At 45.0% G+C, this 23967-nt stretch overlaps 1 protein-coding gene and 1 non-coding gene across 5 annotated transcripts in view; both read right to left on the bottom strand.

Moving 5' to 3' along the window:
* The window catches only part of RUFY3 (RUN and FYVE domain containing 3), a 92090-nt gene that overhangs the window by 63169 nt on the left and 4954 nt on the right, over positions 1-23967 (bottom strand). The window contains exon 1 of one of the 4 annotated variants that reach the window (XM_055137300.1): positions 9388-10271. The exons of 1 other annotated variant lie outside the window; for it this stretch is intronic. In XM_055137300.1, coding sequence (XP_054993275.1) covers positions 9388-9565 — 178 coding nt within the window. In that variant the 5' untranslated portion in view covers positions 9566-10271. Of the gene's footprint in view, positions 1-9387; positions 10272-23967 lie in introns of those variants that run through there. 2 more of the 4 variants (XM_055137297.1, XM_055137299.1) reach the window with 2 other exon arrangements.
* On the bottom strand, positions 11024-11148 carry LOC129405422 (small nucleolar RNA SNORA40). The gene has a single exon (XR_008630569.1). It is a non-coding gene; the product is annotated as a small nucleolar RNA SNORA40 (small nucleolar RNA).

Here is a 23967-nt window from a genome sequence, read left to right as displayed (position 1 = left end):
AACAACCAGTGCTGGCTTGGATGAGGGGAGAAAGGGACCCTAACGCACTGCTGGTGGGAATGCTGACTGGTCCAGCGTTTTTGAAAAACAATATGGACATTCCTCAAGAAACTAGAAATTAAGCTCCCACTTGACCCAGCAATACCACTGCTGGGAATATACCCTGTGGGCCCAAAAACACACAGCAGAAACACCATCTGCATTTTGATGTTCATGGCAGCACTGTTCACAATAGCCAGAATCTGGAAACAACCCATGTGCCTGAGAACAGCTGACTGGTTAAAGAAACTATGGTACATCTGCACAACGGAATACTAAGTAGCAGTTAGAAAAAATGAAGTCATGAAATTTGTTTATAAATAGATGGACACGGAGAGTATCATGCTGAGTGAAATAAGTCGGAAAAAGAGGGACAGATATAGAATGACTATATTCACTTGTGGCATATAAAATATATATAGCAGAAGACCAGGCCAGGACCAGGGAAAACAAGGGCTAGGAGGACCAATGGTCGGATCTATCACAAATATGTGTGGGGCAGAGGGGAGGTAAGATAGAGAAGGGACCAATATGACAACAATATTTGAAAACAATCACGCTGGACAAGAACTGAGTGTTAAAAGTAGGTAAAGGGATATACACAACAAACTTTCAGTGTCTGTACTACAAACCACAATGCCCAAAGGGGCGGGCGTGTGTGGGAGAGAGCAAGAACGAAAGCGAGAGTGACAGGGAGAGAGTGAGAGAGAAAGAGAGAGCGCGCGCTCGCGAGAGAGAGACACAGACAGACAGACAGAGATGGGGAGAGAGAGAGAGAGAGAGAGAGAGAGAGAGAGAGAGAGAGAGAGAGGTGTCTGTCATAGAGGCGGGGGTGGGGGATGAGGGATGGAAATTGGGAACACTGGTGCTGGGAAATATACACTGGTGGAGTGGTGCAGGGACGGGTGTTGGAACACGATATGACTGAAACCTAATCATGAACAGCTTCGTAAGGATCGACCTCACAGTAATTCAATAATAAAAACAATTTCTAAACAAGAAAGGCGAGGGATTTGGGGAGGCAGTTCAAAGGGCCGAGGTGGATGATTTGCAAGTGAGAGCCCCAGGTTCAATCCCACCCCCTGGGTATGCCCTCAACTCCACTTAAAAAAATTCTATGTGATGAAGGGAACGTATTCTAATAATCTTTCTTTTCAAAGGAAAGATTATTTCTGGGGTCGAGTGGCACTAAAGTTCTAGGATGTTACCACACACACCACACAGTCTTACGAAGTCTTCTGGAGGACACAAAAGGAAAGCTTTGCCCCCAAAGCACTTTCTACGCAACTTCATGCAACAAACGAATTTACGAAACAAATAGACAATTTCACATAATAATTTTAAATTAGTCCTCTGCAGTGACCGAGAAAGCACAGAAGCTAATACACATCACTGGAGAATGATTTGCATTCCTGTGTGTTCCACCTGGTGGGCGACAGGACCTGATGATTCAGAAGAGGGGAAGGAGAGAAGGTCTTACGGAGGAGGCAGCTAAAGGGGCAAGGGTCCTTCCCTTTCCTCCCTTACTTCAGAACAAAACATTTCCAGAGGGAAGAGTTCAGCAAGAATAACCATGAAGGCCAGAGCGATGGTGCAGCTGGTAGGGGCCCTTCCCTTGTCTTGCGCATGACCCATCCTGGTTTGATCCCCGGCCCTTCGTATGGTTGGATGGTCCTGGAGCCCTGCCAGGAGCGATCCCTGAGTTGGGTCTGGCCCCAGAACAAAAAAATTAAACAAGGAGCCGGAGTGATAGTACAGGGTTGCCTTGCGCACGGCCGGCCCAGGTTCAATTCCTGAGTGCAGAACTAGGAGTAATCTCTGAGCATTGCTGGGTGTGAACTCACCCCCATCAAAAAAAAAAAAAAAGAAAGAAAAAAAAAGAAAAATTAAACAAAACCAACCAGACAAGTAACAAAAAAAGAATAACCACAGTTTTGGGCCACAAAGATAGCTCAAAGGGCTGGACGCATGCTCTGTATGCTGCTGCCTCGGGTTTGGTCCCCAGGGCCACATGGTCTTTCAGCACTATCAGGAGTGGCCCACTCGCTGCTGGTCTGGGTCCCAGATAAACAAACAAAGGCTCTGGTGAAGATCAGGATCAACAACAGTAAGGATAGGTGATGCAAAGGAGCTTAAGAAGTCCTTAAGTCACTAGAACACTAGTGGCTAGAACACCAGGAATTCAACAGTTACTGTTTGAAACAATCCCAAACCACCACCGACACCACCATCATAAACAGCTTTACCTACATCTTAAGTTCCTTCCACATGCGAAGGAGCTGCTGTTAGCTGAAGAGGCACGCTCAGTGCAGGGTTTGCATCCGGAAAGCTTGGGTTTGGTCCCTGTTACTGCCCCCGCTACGTGTGAACCTTGAGCACAGAGACAGAAGTAGTCTCTGAGCACCACTGGGTGTGGCTCAGAAATCAAACATCCCCGCCCCCACCAGAAGGTGCTTCCTGTAAGACCAGCGTTAGTGTTTTGCTGTTTGACAGTTCCCTTACAACTAAATAAACATCTTCTTGACTTCAAAAAACAAGGGGCAAGAGAAAAGAGAACTCGAGCGGATAAAAAAAGCTATGGCTTCCAATTGAACTGATGACAATCTGCAAACATGCCACCAACTGCATGCTTCTGGCCTTATCTATATATTGCCAGATGTGCTCAGCTGTGTACACATCTGCTGGAAATGTGTTCACCAGAGGCAGGATGGTGTCCCCTATCCCAGGCAGGTCTATGGTCGGACTCATGTTCACCAAATTCTGGTAGAGGAGGGTTGCACAAGGATTGGATCAAGGGGGCCTGAATCGGACTCCGGGCTCTAAATGTCAATCTGAAAATGGGGATTACAATAGTAGTTACAGTCCAAGGACTGTTGAAAGGATTGGAAGAAATAGCTTTATTGAACCTTTGAGGATTGCAGGTCTACTATTTTCTTGCTGGAGAAATAAATATATGCTCATGAAAAAGAAAAAGAGTTACACATAAATGGAAACAGGAAGTTTAATTACAAATCTGCATGTTACTGGAACACAATATTAAGAGCAATCACTGTTGGGTGGGAAAGAAAAGTACAGGGGGTAGGGGGCTTGCCTTGCATGTGGCTGACCCCGGTTTGATCTCCTGCAGGGCACGTGGTCAGGAGGGATCCCTGAGCACAGAGTCAGGAATAAGTTTTGAGGACTGTTGTATGTAGCCCCAAACAAAAATAAAAAAACAGAGTAACAGTTGTGTGGTAGGTGTTAAGGCACATGTCTTGCATGTGGTCAACCCCGGTGCAATCCCAGAAATACATGTTTCCCCAGATATCTCTGGGTCAAGCAAGGGGGAGGACTCCTGAGCACTTCTTCTTCTTCTTCTTCTTCTTTTTTTTTTTTTTTATAAATACTGCTATTTATTTCCTGAACACTTCTGGCATGTGGAGACCCGAGTGACACTGTAATCCTTGGGACCTTGCTCTGCTGGCTGAGAACCACTAGGACAGACTCCCAAGTTCCCTGAGCACCACTTGGGAACCCAGCCCTCCAGAAAAGAATAACAGTTGGTTCACTTTTGCATCAACATTTTCATCAAGTCTAATTCAAAAGAGCTATTAATATCAACATATATGATTTAGTATGTTCTTGAAGTATAGAAGTACATGAACAATGTAACACTGAAAACACTGCAGACATTTTGTTTGTTTTTGGACCACACCTGGCTGTGCTCAGGACTTACTCCTGGCTCTGCACTCAAGAGTCACTCGTGGTGGTGCTCAGGGGATTTTACATGGCACTGGGGATCAAAACCAGGTGAGCTGAGTGCAAGGCACTATCACTCTGCCCCAAACATTGCAGATCTATTTATTTGTTGGTTTGTTTATTTTCGGCCACACCAGACCTGGCTCTGCATTCAGGAATCACTCCTGGTGGTGCTGGGGGCAGGGGTGGGGGGGGTGGGAGAGGCCCAAACTGGATGCCAGGGATTGGGAACTGAACAGGGTTGGTTGCATGCGAGGCAAAAGCCCTACCAGCTGCACTATCGCTCCAGCCCCATCATCGCAGGCCTTTTTTTTTTTCTAATTAATTTCATTTCATTTTGGGGTGGTTGACCCACACTAGCAGGTCACTGCAGATTTCATGTGAAAAAAAAAAATTAACATTACATACAACCAGAAGAGAAAGACAATCTACTCTTTTTTTTTTTTTTCTTTAAACCACTCCTAACATTTCCTCTTCCTAACAGAGCTTGAGGCTTTGTTTAACATTGCTGATCAAAGAGGTGAGAATTTGGAACGGAAATTTGGAAAGGGGCTGAAAATAAACCGAGAACCATTCACCCTGGGTGCTTAGCTCTCGGCATCAGCTGTCTCCTTCACTACACTCTTGCCTCCTGTTTACGCTCAGACACTGCTGCCACGTTTTTAAGTTTTCACTCAAAGGTTACACATATTGGAATATTTTCCCAGGAATGCCCTAAGGTCTGTCCCACCTGTGTTGTAGAAACCACTGCAGCGCTAAGTGCCATCTGGACTTATTTGCGGCACCCGCTCTTCAGCTCTGTCTTGGCAGGAAGCTCGGAGAACAGAGCTTATTTGCCGTGTTGTCACTGTAGGACCCGGCAGAGCAGAGCATGACATAGAAGTAGGATTCATTTTCAGAAAAATAGATCCTAGTTCCAAAAGCCATGCGCTAGACTAAGCATGCTGTGAGTTTATTCCTTGGAGTTTCTAGGTAAGTTGTCATTTGGCTTCCCCAGTCAAAATACCCGCTGGGATATGTACTTTTTTCATGAAAACATACTCAGTTCAGGGCAAGACGGGGCTACACTAGTGTGCCGTGACACCAACCCGTAAGCGTCAATGAAGTTAGTATAGTACCGGATACTACGCACAGTTACTGAATACAAATACTCTACTTCCTATTTGTGGGATTTTCCCCTTATTATTTCCCTTATTATTTCACATCAGTAGAGTATTTTCTATTGAAAATACACTTTAGCTCAAATTTGTATCTGTGTCTTATGGGAAATAGGGTCATTAGATGAGCTATCTGGCTTTAAATTCCATGTCCTAGTTCGTAAGAAACAGTTGTCCTTTGGCAACTACACGGTTTACATTTGTCAACCTTCCATGTCTTTATTTCACTGCTTTACTTTGACTGTGAACTCACTGAGGGAAAGGCTACGTATTCTTAGTCTCTGGAGAGGGACTTCACATCAGGGGATGACCAACAAATATTTCTGACAAGCGGCAAATCAAAGCACAATGGTGCCTTATCACAGCCCTACTCACATATTTCATAAAAGCTCCTTCACAGCACAAATGCCTGACATTCTAAGTGATCACTGAAGCAAACACAACTCCCCACAGGAGAACTGCAGTTATACAATAACAGCGTGTGTCAAATTTACTGTCAGATGCAGTTTTCCTTAGTAAGCCAGAACTCCAAGACTCAAGCAAGGTTCTAGTCCCTGCCTGCGGTCCTACTGACCACCAAACTATTTCTTCATAGTCTGCCTCTGACCTATATTTGAAAAGAAAAGTCTCTTAGCCAAAACAGCATTTCAAAACTTATGGAGAGAATACCAACCCCACACCCCTGCAAAAACCCCCACTCGTTTCTGTTGGATTTCTCATCTTCATAAAGATGAAAGGGAAACAAGTATTTCTTAATACTTTCAGTCTAACTTGGAACCAATTATTTTCTTCCTTATAGAGGTCCAAGAAAACACAACTCTAAGACATGCAGTTAGGCTATTAATGCTCATCTTTTGTCGAGTGAAAGCTAGTTTAGACTGCTCCAGGTTAGACACAAAAACAGAAATACATATTAAAATAGTAACATATTTACGAATGTGTCTTCAACTATTACCTTCAAACCTTGAACACAAACTTTCCAGGTTGCTTTGTATTAATGATTCATGTAATCTTCCTAAACTGTTACCAAACAGCCCCTTCAGCTCCCTAGGCAGTACCTGAAATGACCTTAACCATGTCTGCCTGGTGATCCCTCTGCAATCTCCCAAGTGTCAAAGTCTCCTTTACTTATTAATGAAACCTTTCCAGAACCATCCCCTCTCCTATGGAATAAACTCTCCCTTTTGGTCTCTGGGAGACCTTCTATTAGCGAAAGTTACTATTAGAAATCTGTCCCTGGTTCCAAGGACATACACCTGTACATAATAAAAGAGGTATCACTTCTCTGACCACCAAGAAAGCAATGAAATAATAAAGGGAATGTTTTTATTCCCAGGTATCTAAAGGATCAAGCTAATCTTAAATTTGAGCCTATCAGAGTGTGTAGGGTGGGGTGGGGGGATGAAGAAGGGGGGTCTGAATATAAGGGGCAGGAACTCTGCTTTCAGGGGGAACAAAACTAGACAAGTTACAGAAGCTTCTATTTATTTTATTTTACTTTTATTGAGTCACCGTGAGACACAGTTAAGAAACTTTCATGTTTGGGTTTCAGTCATACAATGATCAAACACCCATCCCTCCACCAGTGCACATTTTCCATCACCAACGTCCCCAGTATTCCTCACCCCCCCCCATCCCAACACTCGCCCTGCCTCTATATGGCAGACAATTTCCCCCATATTCTCTCTCTACTTTTGGGCATTATGGTTTGCAATACAGATACTGAGAGGCTATCACGTTTGGTCCTTTATCTACTTTCAGCACACATCTCCCATCCCGAACGATCCCTCCAACCATCATTGACTTAGTGATCCCTTCTCTATTCCAGCTGCCTACAGAAGCTTCTGTTGCTGAGGACACACACAGTCTATGTTACCCTCTTAAGAGGGTGCACTGAGCCTCACGTTTTCTCTTATGGGGCTCAAGAGACCCCACTGCCAGTTTGAGTGAAGTCACTTCTCTGGAATCAGTCACAAAGTCTTTAGTGAGTATACTGTGACCAGGCAGCACGTGCTCTCCGTTTGGTCAGCAAGGTGAGATTTTCAGAATCAATTCAGGGCCTCTGATCACTCCTTAAATGCCTAGAGCAAGCTTAAGGCCACAGTGTCAGGGAATCAGCACGCAAGCACATAGTTCTAGGGTCCAAATGACTAGGTAGCGAGCCAGTGAGCCAGTGAGATGGACGAGCAGCCCTCTTAAGCGCCGCCTGGTTCCTACCACCACACCTAGACTTGAATGGTTTCCTGGGTCTCTATCTTCCTTTACTATTTAATTTCTAATTATTTAAAATTATGGCTTTTCTTGACCAACTTTAAGGTAAAAATTCTAAGTCTATTGTCAGCATTTCTCTATTTTTCTTCCACCCTCCCTAGTAGATTCTGAGATGCTATAAATGGCCTTCCCTTCATTAAGTTCGCAGGTTAGGTTCTAGCCCTAATTTTGCATCACAAATTTCTCTGTAAAGAATTTCAATGGCTTTTCTCCAAATCCTTCCATCAACCAAACAGTTCCCTTCTGCTCACTCATGGGAATTTTGCGCAGAAAACACACATATATTCAAAGTACTAAAATTGGTATCAGTCTGGACAAGAACTGAGAGTTGAAAGTAGGTAAACTGAGAGTTGAAAGTAGGTAGAGGGATACACATGATAACCTTTCAGTCTCCAGCGAGTATACTGTGTCCAGGCAGCACGTGCTCTCCATTTGGTTAACAAGGTGAGATTTCTGTATTGCATTACAGAATCTGTATTGTATTGCAAACCATAATTCCCAAAGGGAAAGAGGGATGGCGGGGGGGGGGGGGCGCGGGGGAAGAAGTGCTTGCCACATAGGCAGTTGGGGGGTGGAGGAGAGAGAAACGGGGGACATTGGTGGTGAAAAATGTACGATGGAGAACAGATGGGTGTTGGAACATTATATAACTGAAACCCAATCACGAACAACCTTGTTAACTGTGTTTCTCACCTTGATTCAATAAAAAAGTAAAAAAGAAAATTACAATACACATAAAATGAAATAAATAGCTAAATATTATGATGGAGACACTGATGCCCTGTAGTTTATAAATAAGGAGTACTTCATATTGCATGACTTAAAATGTATGGAAATAATCGAAATATGCCAACTAAGGCATTTGCTCAACCTTCTACTAAGACTCTAAGAGTATCTTTTTCTCTTTTTCTTCTCTACGGATCTGAAAGTTTTGGAGGCTGTCTAAACAATACTGGCACCTGATGGCATTCCAACCCTTGGACCACACTCTGAAACTGAATGCAGCAGGAAGCGGTCTAGGGACAGGGGATTGTTAAAAAGACACAAGGATTAAAAAAAAATTGGGACAACGCCCATAATGACACACCCTAAAATAATTGCTTTGTGTTCTAGGATGCTAAACTTCTCTAAAACTTTCTCCAGGCTCTGTCTGAGAGGAAAAAAAAAAATCCTCATCGATTGACTACAAAGGGTGAAATAAGAGACAAGACCAATATTGCTACCATAAGGCCAAGGGCAAAGAAATCACTTTTCCTAAAATGGTCTGTCTCCAGATGTGTAAATTTACTTTATATTCTCTGTGCTACGGATATGCCTAAGGACCAGACAGATGCTTGTGAAGTCTGTGCCTTGACCATGCTGAGGATAGAAAATAAACACTAGCTGAGGTCACTATGTAAAAATCAAAATAATCTGCAGCTATGACTTCCAATTAATACTCTTCTTTATGGTATGAAGAAAATGAAGGGTTTAAAATTAGAAATCTCTCAATTTAGAAAAGATTCTGAGAAAAAGCCAAAAAATCTCTAAGGTAGCAACAGAGGTAATTTCAAACGTCACAAATTAGCAGAAATGCCTTGTAACAATCAAAGGTCAATGGATTCACAGTCATATTATTAGTCATATTTTCAAGGCATGATGCTCCTACCCCATGAAATAGTACCAAATATAAAACTTTTCTGATCTAACTTTATACTGTATATCACTGAAAAAGCAAGTTGTCTTGCCAAATATTTTCTAGGTGTGAAAGAATCTGCTTAACATTATGCCCTGATGTTAGGGAACTCCTCAAGAGTTTCAACTATATCTCCCCTTACAATGATAGTTACAGCTTCAATTAAAAACCACCGTGATTTCTATAAAATGTTAATATATGCCCCCACACAATCATTTTTCCCATTACTGATCCTGACCAGATGTGTAAATGATCTCGGCTTAAAGACAAAGAACTCTAAAGAAGCACCAGCATCTTTTGGAAACGGTTACTTGAGGGATCGGGATAAAAATAAAAAATACCATTTTTTCCTCCAGTAGAGAAGAGGATCTGGGCGGTAGGCAAGAATGAAAGACTTCTAGGGCTGTTACCATGAGAGTGTGGGCTCTTCCTGCCTCTCCCTGCCTCCCAGCCCACGGTCCCAACGAGGGGGCTGGTGACTGACTCGGGGACGGGGTCTGACCATACCTTCGTGGGTAGGCTCGGGGTCAGGTGTGAGGGAGATGTCATCCAACTCTCGAAGGCAGAGCCACTCTCCATCCATGGACACCCGGAATTTGCAAAGGTAGATGGTCTCCATGGCAGCCTGTGTGATCTTGTCAGTGGTGGGGGTTGGCATATCGGTCGGAGGCGTCAGAGCAGACATGATGACTCAGCTGGGACCACGACACACTTACACACTCGGACACACACACATACAAATAAAGCCTCCCCGTCACAAAAGCCCCCCAATCCAAAGCTCTGGAACAAAGCTCTTAAAAAGGAAAAGGGGGGTGGGGGAGGTTTGAAAAGAAAAATACGGGTGGCAGAAAGGACCCGATGGTTGCAGAAGCAACGGCGAAGAGGAATAACTCTAAGCTACCTTTTCTCATAGGCAGTTCCTACCACTCAGCAAAGTGAGACGAGGCTTTTCTTCTCCCAGGTTCCTCTTCTTTTATCTTCCCTACCCTACCCCCTTCCTTTTTTCAGCCGAGCTCTAGGCTTTAAATCCTGCACAGCCGATGCCACGTCTGCTGGTTTGAAAAAAACTGGCCTCTGCCTGAGTAAGTGGAAAAAAAAAAAATCTTCCTTCTTTGTGCAGGAGAAAATACAAAAGGAAAAAAAAAAAAAAAGGAAAAATAAATCTAGCTTTTTCAATTGAGCTTAAAAAGAAAAAAAAAAATCCTGGACCGGAGAAATCCCTTGCAGGCTGTGCCCGGAGGAGCAGGGATGCTGGGTTCCAACAGGATTGGCTGTGCGCAGGGAGCAGGGTGTAGACCAAAATGGCTGACTAATGAACTGAACTGAAAATTCAGGCTCATGTGACCAGCTGCTCTGAACACAGGGCAAGCAATTCCCAGGATGCTTTATAGATGCTGCTGATGCTGGGAGAGCAATTATGCTGCCTGCTCTCATCCTGCACAACCCACTTCCAGACTGTGCTAGTCAAACGGAGAGCAGACATAACACAATGCACAGATCCTCATCCATTCCTCTCCCTCGGGACCCGCGGGCTGAATTGTAGGAGGGTGATTAGTACCAGAAAGCCATGGCAAGAATGGCAAATGGGGTGACTCAAGAAGCATCTCAATTATTATTTTGTTTAACGATCATTTATTTCCTCCCAATTATTATTTTTTATTTTGTTGATTTTTTAAAAATCTTTATTTACACAGCTTTTAAAATTCTTTACACTTTATTCTGGGAAAAGCGGTATTTTGAAACAAACTAGAGCAATTTTTCAATATAATGTTATTTTCCCTAGAATGATAATAAATCTGCTGGATAGAAGTGTAAGGGGGGCTGGAGCGATAGCACAGTGGGTAGGGCATTTGCCTTGCACGCAGCCAACCTGGGTTCGATTCCTCCGCCCCTCTCGGAGAGCCCAGCAAGCTACCGAGAGTATCTTACCCACACCATGGCAAAGCCTGGCAAGCTACCCATGGCGTATTCAATATGCCAAAAACAGTAACAAGTCTCACACTGGAGACGTTACTGGTGCCCGCACAAGCAGAACGGGATGACAGTGATGACAGTGATACGGTAGTGTGAGAGAAAAGTCCTTGCAGTCCTAAAGTAAACTCTCCCAAATTTTATCAGTTTCCCCACTTTCAAACAAAAGGTTAACATTCCTTCTTACGTGTATCAGAGCACATACAGAATAATGAGTTTTGGGTTGCCAAAGAGGATTTTAATCCTTGCACCCGTCTTAAAGTCTTTGTCCACGGGTCAGACCCAGTTTTAACTGCTACCGTTTTTAGCAAGTTTTGGCATTAAGCACGTATTGCTTCTGATTAGAAAATAAAATTACGGGGGCTGGAGAGCTAGTTCAGTAGGTAGGGCGCTTTCCTTGCATGCAATCTGGGTTCGACACCCAGCATCTCTGACGGCCCCCTGACCCCATCAGGACTGATTCCTCAGCACAAAGCCAGGAGTTACCCCTGAGCATCTTCGATTGTGTCCCAAAAACCCAAAAAGGAAAAAAAGAAAAGAAAATTATTTTCTATTTAAAAAATATTTTCATTGTGGGACATTCTAAGGCACATTTTTTTCTTTTTCTTTTAAATTTTTATTTTTTCTTAATCCAATCAACCAACTATTCCAACCACCCTGTGTGGCATGTACTTAATACTTTTATTAAAAAAAAGTTAGTTACTTGCTTTCTGAGCAACATACATAATACAGAGATGAGGGAATGACACGGATGATTGAAAACAAGGTTTTTTTGTTCTGTTTTTCTATTTAAGGTTGCTTTTGTTTTGTTTAAGCTGGAGCATACAACCTTAAGAAACACATCCAAAGTGAGGAAGACCGCTCAAAGGGCTGGAGAGCACTTTGCGTGCAGGTCCAGATTCAATTCTAGGCACTGCATGGTTCTCTGAGTACTGCCGGGAATGATCCCTAACCCCTGACACCCTGCCCTCCTCCGCCCCCCAAAAGAATGCATATAATATGATTTATTTGTTGGTTTTGGGACCATACTTGGCAGTGCTCAGGGGTTATTCCCGTCTCTGCCTGAGGGAGTGATCCCGGCAATGCTGTGGGGACCATTTGTCGGGCCAGGCAGCATGCAAGTAAGTGCCTTACCTCTGTACTATCTCTCCCCGTACTCAGAATAAAGGTGGTGGGGGCAGAGGTGGAATAATCAAGTTAAAGAAAATAATACAGATTTCTTCATCTCTGTTTTAGCATTAGCCAATATCTGGACTCGGAGCTATTCATTCGTCCAATCACTCATTTAATACCCACCGAGATCAAGCACTCGCAAAGCAGCGAGGCAAGCTCGGGACATGCAGCAATCAAACAGCTCTCAAAGTTTACAGGAGGAGCCTTCACTTAGCACGTGCATGGGCTTACAGTTCAACCCTCCCTCCCTCCCTCCTTTCCTTCCTCCCTTTCTCTCCCTCCCTCCCCCTCCCTCCCCCTCCTTCCTCCCTTCCCACCTTTGTCTTTCCTTTTGGGGCCACACCTGGTAGTGCTCAGGGGTTACTCTTGGCTCTGCACGCAGGAATCACTTCTGGTGGATTCGGGAACCACATGGGTCAGCCACGTGCGGACAAAGGTCCTTACTTACTGTTCTGTACAGCTGTAACATTGCTCCGGTCCCCAAGCCCTTTCTAACCAGACACGTATCTCCCTTACATACTGAAACTTAGGGCAGAGAGTTGACAATTTTACCGTAAGTCATGTAATAATTCCAAACAGAGTAAACAGTCACTGAAATACTTAAGTCAGGGCCAGAGAGATAGTCCAGCAGGTAGGACGCTTCCCTTAGACGATTCATGTTCGATCCAGCACCCTATACAGTCCCAGGAGAAATTCCTGAGCATTGTCAGAAAACAAAACAAACAACAGAAACACTTTTTTTACCCCCAATTAGACTTAATACTGCATAGTTTCTAGAACCATAGCGCCAAGGAGTTGACTTATTTCTATATATGAGACTCAAACGCCAGGTCAGAAGTCTGAGGATGGCTCAGTGGCAAAAGCACCAGCCTGGCAGGCGTGATGCCAACGAGCTCGGCCCATAGGGCCGCCTGCAGGTGCTGAGTGCCGTCCCCAGGCTCTGCTGTCTGGGGCCCTGGCACCACGTCAGAGCCAGTGTTGGCTAGTGGTGATCACCGTGTCAGCACTGCAACTGAAAATGAGCCCGTGCTGCAGCTGGCTGCGTGACCCCCGGCAGACGCACCGTGTGCTTTAAACACAGCTCAAGCGTGTGCCCCCTGCACTGAGCACAGCCTGCTGAAAGTGCGTGTCCACACAAAAACACACGAGCCTACAGGCGAATGCTAGGTCATACGTGCATCCGACAGGGCACAGGGGAAAGGCATGGGGAAGCAAAAAACAAAACGAAGCCAAAAAGAAAAAAAAAAGCCAGAAGTCACTGATAAATTTTCAGAAATACAGAACAGTGACCAGTGCGTGTATCTGAATGCTCTGGGACCACGCTGCGTCCACCCATACCCGGAATCATCCTGCCACAAAACATGAAACTCTTTTTCCCTCAGTCAGCACTGGCCAACCCTGAACAGGAGATCTGGCGCGGTTGCGACATACCAGCACAACAGGAATATCCAGACTTTCTAAGTAGTGAGCGAGAGTCACCTTTCTGCCAGGCCCTTCTCTTCAGGTGAAGCCCAGCACAACTAGAACCGGGCCAAGGGGAGATGGACCTCGCAGGCTCCACCTCTGCCCTCCGAGAAGGCCCTGGCAGTCGTTCCAGGCCCGGGAACTGAGGGTGGCAGGAAAACCTGTATATGCACTCTTGCACCTGTTCGCACGGCTACAGTTAGGAATCTACTGTGAGGAAGCAATGAATTTTACTCTGAAAGCAAGCACAACTTGTAGAGGACTGTATCACTGTAATCCCACTGCTCATTGATTTGCTCGAGTGGGCACCAGTAACGTCTCCATTGTGAGACTTGTTACTGCTTTTGGCATATGGAATACGCCACAGGTAGCTTGCCAGGTTCTGCCGTGCAGGCGGGATAACTCTCAGTAGCTTCCCAGGCTCTGTGAGAGGGGCGGAGGAGTCAAATCTGGGTCCGCTGCGTGCAAGGCAAACGCCCTACCTGCTGTGCTATCGCTCCAGCCTTTGCAGAGGACTGATAAAAACAATTCTAAGTATTGCTTAGGGCTGTTCTTACATTTATCACATAAATCTACTAGCTTAGGTGGTAAAACCTTGATTTTTTCCCCCTTCATATTTTTACTTCCCTCTATAAATACAGAAGTTACACCTCTATTCAATTATTTTCTCATTAGATCCTACGTGTGCATAACGGCACATCATTGTAAGGTGGTATTATGGAAGGTGGGGTACACTTTGTGAATCTAAAACAGAATTAATAGGTCTGTGTGAAATTCAAATCCAAGATCTGATTCTTGCAATCCCAGCTGCTCCACAGCCTGAATTCTGCGTACTCTGGGGATCCAAAGCCAACACCACTCACAGTCCGAAGCCAGGAGCTACATTCCTCTTCAAGTGTGTTTGCTGTTACGAATAGAAGACAAAGCCTCGCTTGTCCCTGTTAGACAGCAGAAAAATGATAAACATACTAACTATTTTCTGCTGTGAGGGTGTGAGGGGTGGGGAGTGTTTCCTTCCTTCCTTCCTTCCTTCCTTCCTTCCTTCCTTCCTTCCTTCCTTCCTTCCTTCCTTCCTTCCTTCCTTCCTTCCTTCCTTCCTTCCTTCCTCTTTCTCTCTTTCTTTCTTTCCCTCTCTCTCTTTCTGTCTTTCTCTCTTTCATTCTTTTTGTGATCATACCCTGCTGATGCTCAGGGGTTACTCCTGGCTCTGCACTCAGCAATTCACTCCTGGTGGTACCGTATGGGATGCCGGGGATGGAAGCTGGGTTGGTGGGTGCAAGGCTAACACCCTACGCCACTCTACTATAGCTCTGGCCCCATGGCAAGAGGTTTACAAACACCACACAAACTCCTTAAAAGAATCCCACAAAGCAGCTACTAATATCCCTTCCACAAAGGAAAGCCAAGTTGAACCATGCAATCGGCTAAAACACACAATTCACAAGTGCCAGATCTGGGATTGCGAGATCATTATTTAGATGCTCCCATGCTTACTACTACTATTAGTTCTTAATACTCTACAACTTCAACACTTTATGTAAAGGATTAAATTTTACAGAGAGGGAAAACACACACGTACGACACATTCACCACCACCACCAAATCCAACCAAAAGCGCTTAACACAGGTAAGGTATTAAAAAATTTTTTTCCTAAATATGCTTTTCCACAACTTTAAGATTTGAAGAAAAGGACAAATTTACATCTCCCCCCACCTTTTTATTAATTCACTGTGAGATACCGTTACAAAGCTTTCACATTTGAGTTTCGGTCATGCAGTGATCAACCACCCAGTGATCAACTTCACCAGTGCACATTTTCCACCACCAAAAGCCCCGGTATCACTTCCATTCCAACCCTTCCCCTGCCTGTGTGGCAGACAATTTCCACAATACTCTCTACTATGATTGCATTCAATATTTCGACACCAGTCCCAGCACCACTCAAACCTGCCAAAAAGGCAATGCTAGACAATTTGTTTTGTGTTGCTTGGTATGGATAGCATATAATGTCGCTTTATTAACTCTAAAATTTTCATAATCAGGGTCTGGAGAGATCTCTGTAGCAAGCCGCTCAGTTCCAAGATTCGTGTGTGTGTCTGGATCGTGGCCTTGTATGAGCTTAATAAGTAGCTGGGGGCAGCTTGTGGGCGTCATCTCAGAGTCCCATCGGGGCAGGACAGGGGGAAGAGAGGGATCAGCTCTTCTCCTGTTCCTTGAGGCCTGGCGTCTGCCGCTTCTGCTCCCGTATACCTGGACTTTTTGTGGGGTTCTGGAAGGTGGCAGCCGCCCGGATTCCTAGGGGGCAGGCAAAGGGACAGCACCTGCTCCCGTCTGGAGTGGCCCCGTGAAAGTGCCTATTACCAAATCTGGAGGCATCTCTGCTGTGAGCTGCTTGGTTCTGAGATACGTGTGTGTGTGTGTGTGTGTGTGTGTGTCACAATTTTACATCTTGCGTTTCCTAAACTATACCCTCTCTGAGCTTTACTTGTTAGCTCAGAATTTTAGCATGCGGGTCACTGTCACTGCCATCCTGTTGCTCATCGATTTGCTCGAGGGGGCACCACTAACGTCTCCAGTGTGACTTGTTGTTACTGTTGGCATATCGAAAACGCCACGGGGAGCTTGCCAGGCTCTGCCATGTGGGCGGGATACTCTTGGTAGCTTGCCAGGATCTCTGAGAGGGGTGGAGGAATTGAACCCAGGTTGGTTGCGTGCAAGGCAAATGCCCTACCGTTGTGCTATCGCTCCAGCCCTGCATGCGGGTGTTTGCCTTGCACGCGGCTGACCTGTGTTCGATTCCCAACGTCCCATATGGTCCCCTGAGCACCACCAGGAATAACTCCTGAGTGCATGAGCCAGGAGTAACCCCTGTGCATTGCCGGGTATGACCCAAAAGGCCAAAAAAAAAAAAGCATGCAGGTATTTTCTTACAACTGAAACCACAGCACGTATCTCCTGACTTTAGGGCAATGTCACCTGGCTACTCTCACTGCGGGGAGACTGGAAAATCATGCTGCAGGGGCCTGTCCACACAGACTCAGTCCCAGCTGGACACAGTCAGAATTCTTGATCCAGGACTGGCCAGGGCACCTGCCTTGAGTGTCTGAGCCTCTGAATTTGATCTCCAGCAACAGGGGAGTGGGAAGGAGAGAGAATACTTGACACAGACCTAGGGCAAAGGGCAAAGGGCTGGAATGGCTCTGGGTTTATTTATTCCTTCAGTGTCGCAAAGCATCTGTATGGAGCAACCCCAGTGAGCATCCTGCCCACACCAGAACAAACACAACACCCCAACCTGACGCATAGCTATGAAAACATCACCGTATCACTGTCATCCCGTTGTTCATCGATTTGCTTGAGCGGGCGCCAGTAATGTCTCCATTCGTCCCTGTCGAGTGTTAGTGTAGCCCGATGGCGTATTGGGAGCTCTTTCAGGATCAGGGGAATGAGGAACGTCATTGTTACTGTTTTTGGCATATCGAGTACACCACGGGTAGCTTGCCAGGCTCTGCCTTGCATGAAAACATAGACTTATTTTCTAAAGTGATCACCCTAGAGACTCTAAGTAGCCAACTTCAACCTATGACTTTAATTATTTAAAATATAACCCATGTTGGGGTTGAGAGAAGGGCACAGTGCTTGCCAGGCACAAGGCTGACCGAAGTTCATTCCTGTATGGTCCCCAGAGCACTGACAGGAGTGATCCCTAGGCACAGAGTCGGGAGTAAGCCCTGAGCACCGCTGGATGTGGCCCCAAACCTACATAAAGTGTACATATATACATATATACATATATATATATATATATACAACCAATATCTACAAAAATTAACCCAAATGCAGAAATGAACCAACAACTTACATTTATCTGCCTCTCCTCTTATAATTTTTTTTCCTCCCCTTTTAAGGCAACCACTACTAAGAGGTTTGTAAGTCACTACACTATTTTTAGGATATTTTAAAAATATAGATGTATGAACAATATGCTGAGATTTAGTCTTTTTCAACTACCCTTTGAGTCAAGACTTCATTTTCTCAGATTTTTTGCTGTGTAGGGTGCTAGTTTAATTATTCTTCAGGCTGCTTGATTAGAAGATATTATTTCTTTGCACTATAAACAGTTTTCTGATCCACTTTCATGCTGAGGGTTATTTGAGTTAGCTCTAAGTTCATTTTTAATAAGATTATTTGCATACCTTTGAGAAACAGACTTCCTACAGGCAGGCCAAGTCTTAGCCCTTTGGAAAATGGAGACAACTTTCCTTAGTTTTGTTCCCCTTCCCTTTTGCTTTTGTTCCCCTGTCACTGTGGCAAGTGTCCGGGGGCTGCACGTCTGGCTGTGGTGCGTTACTTAGCTGCAGTACTGCCTGGGCCTCCGGGCCTTGTGCTCAGGGATGTGTCCTGGCGGGGCTTAAGGAGACAAGATTAGGGTGCTAGGGGTGGAACCCAGGTTGGACACGTGAAAGCAAGCGCCCTCCCCACTGCACCATCTCTCCGGTCCTTCCATTTCAACTTGTTTTTTCTTGCTTTGTTTGTTTGCTTGCTTGATTGCTTTGGGAACACGCTGGTGACGCTCAGGACTTACTCCTGGTCCTGTGCTCAGGTATCACCCGGATGGCCTCGTGCAAGGTCAATGTCCTGCCCACAGTGCTATGGCGCCAGCCCCTCCAGTTCGCTTCTGCTGCAGTGCTGGATAGTTCTGAAACTACCCAGAGTTCCTGTTTTATACATAAGTACTTCTAACTTGCTAGCCTCTGCGATGAAATGTTTGCGAAGCTCCCAAGTTCCTTCCCAAGGCTTCCTGGATCAGTTTCACAATTAAAGAAAAATCTCTCCCTCCTATTTCACTAGACGCTGTTAGCACAAAATATATAAACAGATCACTTATCATGATGACACTGGTAGGAAGTCCTTATGGTTTCTGCAGAATAAGATTATTCAATTGGATGATCAGGCCTTTTTCCCACAGTGCTTTACTTCTTTCACCCGTTTACTTCCCTCTTTTAGAACCAAAATCTGTTATGTCCACTTGTGTGTGTGTGTGTGTGTGTGTGTGTGTGTGTGTACACGCGCACGCGCACACGTGTGTGTGCAAGAAATTTGGGATATTGTCTGGGACACCTCCAGAGACAATGGGTGATCGTTGCTCAGCTGCTGCTGCTCTGGACTTTGGGGTGACGACTCTGAACGGCCACAGCTGGGGGCAGGAGGGCACGTGGTGGTGGGAATTAAACTGGAGGCCTGTGCACGTGACCCAGTTTTTTGGGTAGGGACCAAGGGGGAACAGGCTGGGCGAGATTAGGAACATGGCCCTAAGGAAAGGGAGCCATTGACGTGGAATGCCACAAGGGTGGTGTAGGTGGTGCCTGATAATCTGGGTGACCTTGGCCTTAAAAAAGAGAACTATTGGCGTGGAATGTCACAAGGGTGGTGCCTGACAATCTGGATGACCTCGGCCTTACCAGGCCATCGAGTGGACCAGACTTTAAAGATGATCATGTCCGCTCCTCCCCCCTGTTCCAATGGCCACATACTAAAGAAACGCTCGCCCAGACCCTTCTGTTTTAAATGGCATGAAAGGGGAAAGGTGATTGCTTGTCTCTGGAATCCATCTTTAGGAGACCCCTCCTATAATCCAGGAGCGTCCCTGCCCTCCTTTCCCTTCCTCTCCTGTCCTTTAAATAAAGTCTTCTGAATTCAGCCCCTGATCCCTTGCTTTCAGTCCTCCCTGGCTCAGAACAAGAATCTGAGTACCTGAGCCTGCGTAATGCTGAGGTCCTGGGTCCTAAGATAACAGTCAACTTATGACGAGCTTTTAGAACTTTACATTTTCATACTTAACAGGCTTCATACTATGTTGTAGATACTCTCCAAGAGTAACTGTTAAATAGTCATACCCCAGAAGCTGTTATTATTTTGTCACACCAACAGTAGTATAATATATAATCTATAATATATAATCTTTTTTGCTATCAACATTAACTAAAATAAGATTATAAATAACCTTATGTAATAATTAAACTGACCTTGTGGCATAGTGGCAAAAGGCAATAATTTACACATGTAAAATTATCAATCACTTAGAAGACCTTGGGAAATTTAATGCCCATTGATTTAGTCAGCAGTAAAATGAAATTAATACAGCTTCACAAAGACCACAGGCCTCATAGCCAGAGCTTTATCTATTTTGTACATCCTCTAAGCCCTGTAAACTCTTATAATAGGGCCTACCATATGCCAAATTCTCAACAGACACTAGTTAGTATAAATATGTAGTTTCAAAGTACCCCATATTCTTGCAATGGTATATTTCCAACCTCCTTTTTCCTTTACTCATGAAAAACCTCAAATTCTATAAAATCAAGACATATTTACAGTCCAACAAGTAAGTCATTCTAACATGGGCTTTTATTCATTTGTAGTAAGTCATTAACTTCATATGTATACAGTATCTACTATGAAAAAATAAGACAGTAATATATAAGAAATAGGTAATAATAGACATTGCTAAAGTTGTGTCTCACAGATGGCTGGCTATTCATGGTGGATTTACACATATAAATACTTGGTCAAGCGGTGACATGTGAAGTTCACGTCCATTAATTCATTTTTAGTAAGTCAGGCTCTTGTGAAAAGAATTAGATGCTTGCGGCTGTCTAAACAGGGGTCTCCAACGTAGGATTGAGAAGGACAGAGAGGAAGTGGACTTGACATGTAGAAGGCTCATGGGAAACCTAGATATATCACTCAGAAGAGAAGTTAACCTTGGCATACGGTGCCAGTTTCTTCAACATCAATATAGGATAATATTAACTTCAGAGTCAAAGTAAGAAAGTCCAATGCCTAGCCTGGTGTTTGACACAAAGGAAACAGTCCCTAATCCTGGTCACTGTATCCTAAATAGTGCTTCAAGGGCAGAGTGACAGTTCAGTAGGTAAGGCACTTGTTTTGCACACACGACCAGGTTCAATCCCCAGCACCACATACGGTCCTCTGAGTCTCATCAGGAGTGATCCCCGAGCAGAGCCAGGAAACAGAGCCAGGTGAGACCCCAAACCAAAATCAAATCAAATAAGGGCTTGGAACTCTTAGAGTTCTGGTGGGGCCAAGGAGAGACAATCTATAGTACACGAAAGTCAGAAAGGATGAAGGACCAGGGGATCACGTCTCTGGCAATGTGCACACAGACACAGACACAGACACAGACACACACACACACACACACACACACACACACACACACGTGAACGGTCATGGTATTGAGGCACTGTCACTGTCACTGTCATCCCGTCTTCCCGTTGCTCATCAATTTGCTCGAGTGGGCACCAGTTAATGTCTCTCATTGTGAGACTTATTGTTACTGTTTTTGGCATATCCAATACGCACGGGTAGCTTACCAGGCTCTGCCTTGCGGGCGCAATACTCTCAGTAGCTTGCCGGGCTCTCCGAGAGGGGAGGAGGAATTGAACATGGGTCGGCCGCATGAAAGGCGAAAGGCGAACACCCTACCACTGTGCTATCGTTCCAGCCCGATATTGAGGCAAAGAAAAATAAAAAAGATCTGAACTAAGTTTATGCTGGGGATCTCCTGAGCCAGGAGTAACCCCTGAGTGCAGAGCCAGGCGTAACACCTGAGCACCCAAAACAAGCAAGATTCATATAGTTAACGTGTTAGACACTCATCACTACCCCACTAGATTGCATTGTGGCCAAATAATCTTCTGGTTTGAAGAGCTTCTTTGTCATTTGCCACTGCTGTCTCCTTCCTCCTTCCCTCCTCGATCCCTGTTTTTGGCCACACCCTGCACTCCTCTAAGCTACTCCTGGCTCAGTGCGGAAGAGTCACTCCCTGCAGTGCCTAGGGGACAGGGTGCAGGGGATCTGAGCCTGGCTTCTGGCATCCAAAGAATGTATCCAGTGCTTTGGGCTATGTCCCCTGCCCCAACTGGTTTCTTTACCGTCCTGGTGGGAGCGATACAATGAGCTTCCAGCAGATTACTTAGTCATATGAATTCTTTGCCTCTAAGTTTAAAAATTATGATAAATATTATTTTAGCTGGGGGGAGTGCAGGGTGGTGGGAGGGAACTTGGGACACTGGTGCGGGGAAATGCCCACTGGTGGAGGAATGGGTGTTGGAATACTATAGGGCTGAAATCTAATCATGAACAGCTTTGTGAGGATCTATCCCACAGTGGTTCAATTAAAAAGTTACAAAAAAAGTTTTTTGCTCTTTGCCTGGGACATAAAAATATTCTATAAAAAGGCCCTATAATTGGCAGGGCCACAGAGATGGCTCACAGGATGGGAGCACGTGCTTTTCACGCACAAGGCTTGGGTTCAACTCCTAGCACCACATGATCATCCAAGCACCACCACGAGTGACTCGTTTGGCCACCAGCCCTTAGCCAATTAAAAACTGGCACTTTACAGTCTTTTTTTTTTTTTTTTTTGACACGAGAAATCAAAACCATGACCTCAGACATAGGAAGCAGGGGCTCCAATACAGAACTATCCATCCCTGGCCTTCTCCATTCTTAACACAGCTGTACAAGAACTGGCTAAAATATTTATGAATTATAGTATTGCAAATAAAGGCATTACTCTACATTAATTATACCAAAAGGGGTAATAAAACTCACAAATCAATCTGCAGTTCTAAAACCTACTGCTATGAAGATGAATGCTTTAGACTTTTGGCTTCTAATGATTCAACCTTCCTCCAACCCATACCTCAGTTTGAGCAAATGCCTTTATGTTCACAAAGCAGAATAAAGTACTTTTTTGTTTTTCTTTTTGGGCCCACACTCAGCCTTGCTCAGAACTTTACTCTTGGGTTGTGCTCAGGGTTCATTCTTGGCAGTGCTCGGGAATTCTACAGGGTGCTGGGGATCGAACCTGGGCTGGCCACATGCAAGGCAAGCGCCCTGCACACCATTTTACCTCTCCACCACCATCCCACCTTCTTTGTCTTTTCTAAATTTAAAAAGCATAGAGCAAGGGCTGGAGCGACAGCAACACAGCAACGTGAGTAGGGCATTTGCCTTGCATGTGGCTGACCCAAATTCGATTCCCAGCATCCCATATGGTCCCCTGCGCACCGCAGGAGTAATTCCTGAGTGCAGAGCATCACCGGGTGTGACCCCCCCCCAAAAAAAAAAAAAGCATAGAGAAGAACTGTTAATTGTGCCTTCAATTCCTTTTTTTTTTTTTGTAAAGAGGAGGGTCACAACTGGCTCAGTGCTTAGGGGACTATATAGTGATGGGGATCAAACCAGGCCTGGTTGCTTTTAACCCGTTTACTAACTCTCCAGCCCATGGTGTCTTCAACTCCTAACTGCATACAATTATTTTCTAGAACTGTTAGATAATGAAAAAAAGGAGAGACATTAATAGAATTGTACATGGAGAAACAGAAGTCAGTGTACATAGGTATAAATACACACACACAGATAGTATATTCATATTGATCTACATCAGAGGTTCTCAAACTTATTTAACATATTGCTGCCGTTGTAGGAAAAAATCCTCAGTGCCCTTTGGAAAAGCTACTTCCTCTAAGTGCCCACCTTGCCCAACCATTCCTGGTTTTTCCCAGGGCAGTATGCAGTGTAAGGAATCACCGACTACAGCTATGGAATCATATCTATAAACCTTGTCACATTTTTTTGGATTTGGGGGCCACACCCTGCAATGCGCAGAGATTACTCCTGACTCTGCACACAGGGATCATTCCTGGGAGTGCTGGGGGGACCATACAGGGTGCCGGGGATCAAACCTGGGCTGGCCGCATGCGAGGCAAGTGTTAAACAAAGACGTGAACCTGTTGTACTGTCTCTGCAGCCCCTGTGTGTATTAACTTTGAATAGAAAACGTATGTTTTCCCTTTCAACATTAATTCCTGAGTTCATATGTAACCGGAAATGTGCTTTCCACACATCACGAATTCTTACAGTGCATCTGTGACAGACACTTTACCCTTTCCAGGGATAAGCACAGACCCCCGCCCGCCCCTCCTCCCCCATTCAACCCAATTTGGAAGTGTAGTCGTGGCTACACCGCCAGGGATCTCCGAGGATTGTCCTTCTACTCCTTGTTTAGCTTCTCTCTCATCTCAAAACAGCACGGGCAGATCTGGAATGAAAGCAGCTTCTTTGTAAGGGGAACACATTTCTGGTGTACTGTCACGGGGACAGAAAAATCAGGGCAAAGATGGAAGCTATTAGCAGTGCTTCTATGTGTGCTGGAGCTCTGAGCATCGGAAAGAGAGTCAAATCCCTGTGAACTGAACCGGGTAACCCTGCACACGGCCGGACCGCTTTTGCCCTCAATACCAAGTGGTCCTTATCTTTTGTCTACCCAAGAGATGGTCTCTAAAGTTAGGATTAAAAAACAAACAAAAAAAGCATTGAAAGTACTGAGCAGGGCACCCTGGGGCTCCTCCTCAACATTTTTGACATGAAACTGGTATAAAAAAAAC

The sequence above is a fragment of the Sorex araneus genome, chromosome 5 (assembly GCF_027595985.1).
Source record: "Sorex araneus isolate mSorAra2 chromosome 5, mSorAra2.pri, whole genome shotgun sequence".
In the NCBI taxonomy this organism is placed as follows: domain Eukaryota; kingdom Metazoa; phylum Chordata; class Mammalia; order Eulipotyphla; family Soricidae; genus Sorex; species Sorex araneus.
Note: the sequence above shows the minus strand (reverse complement) of the source record. Positions and strands in the feature narration are given on the sequence as shown.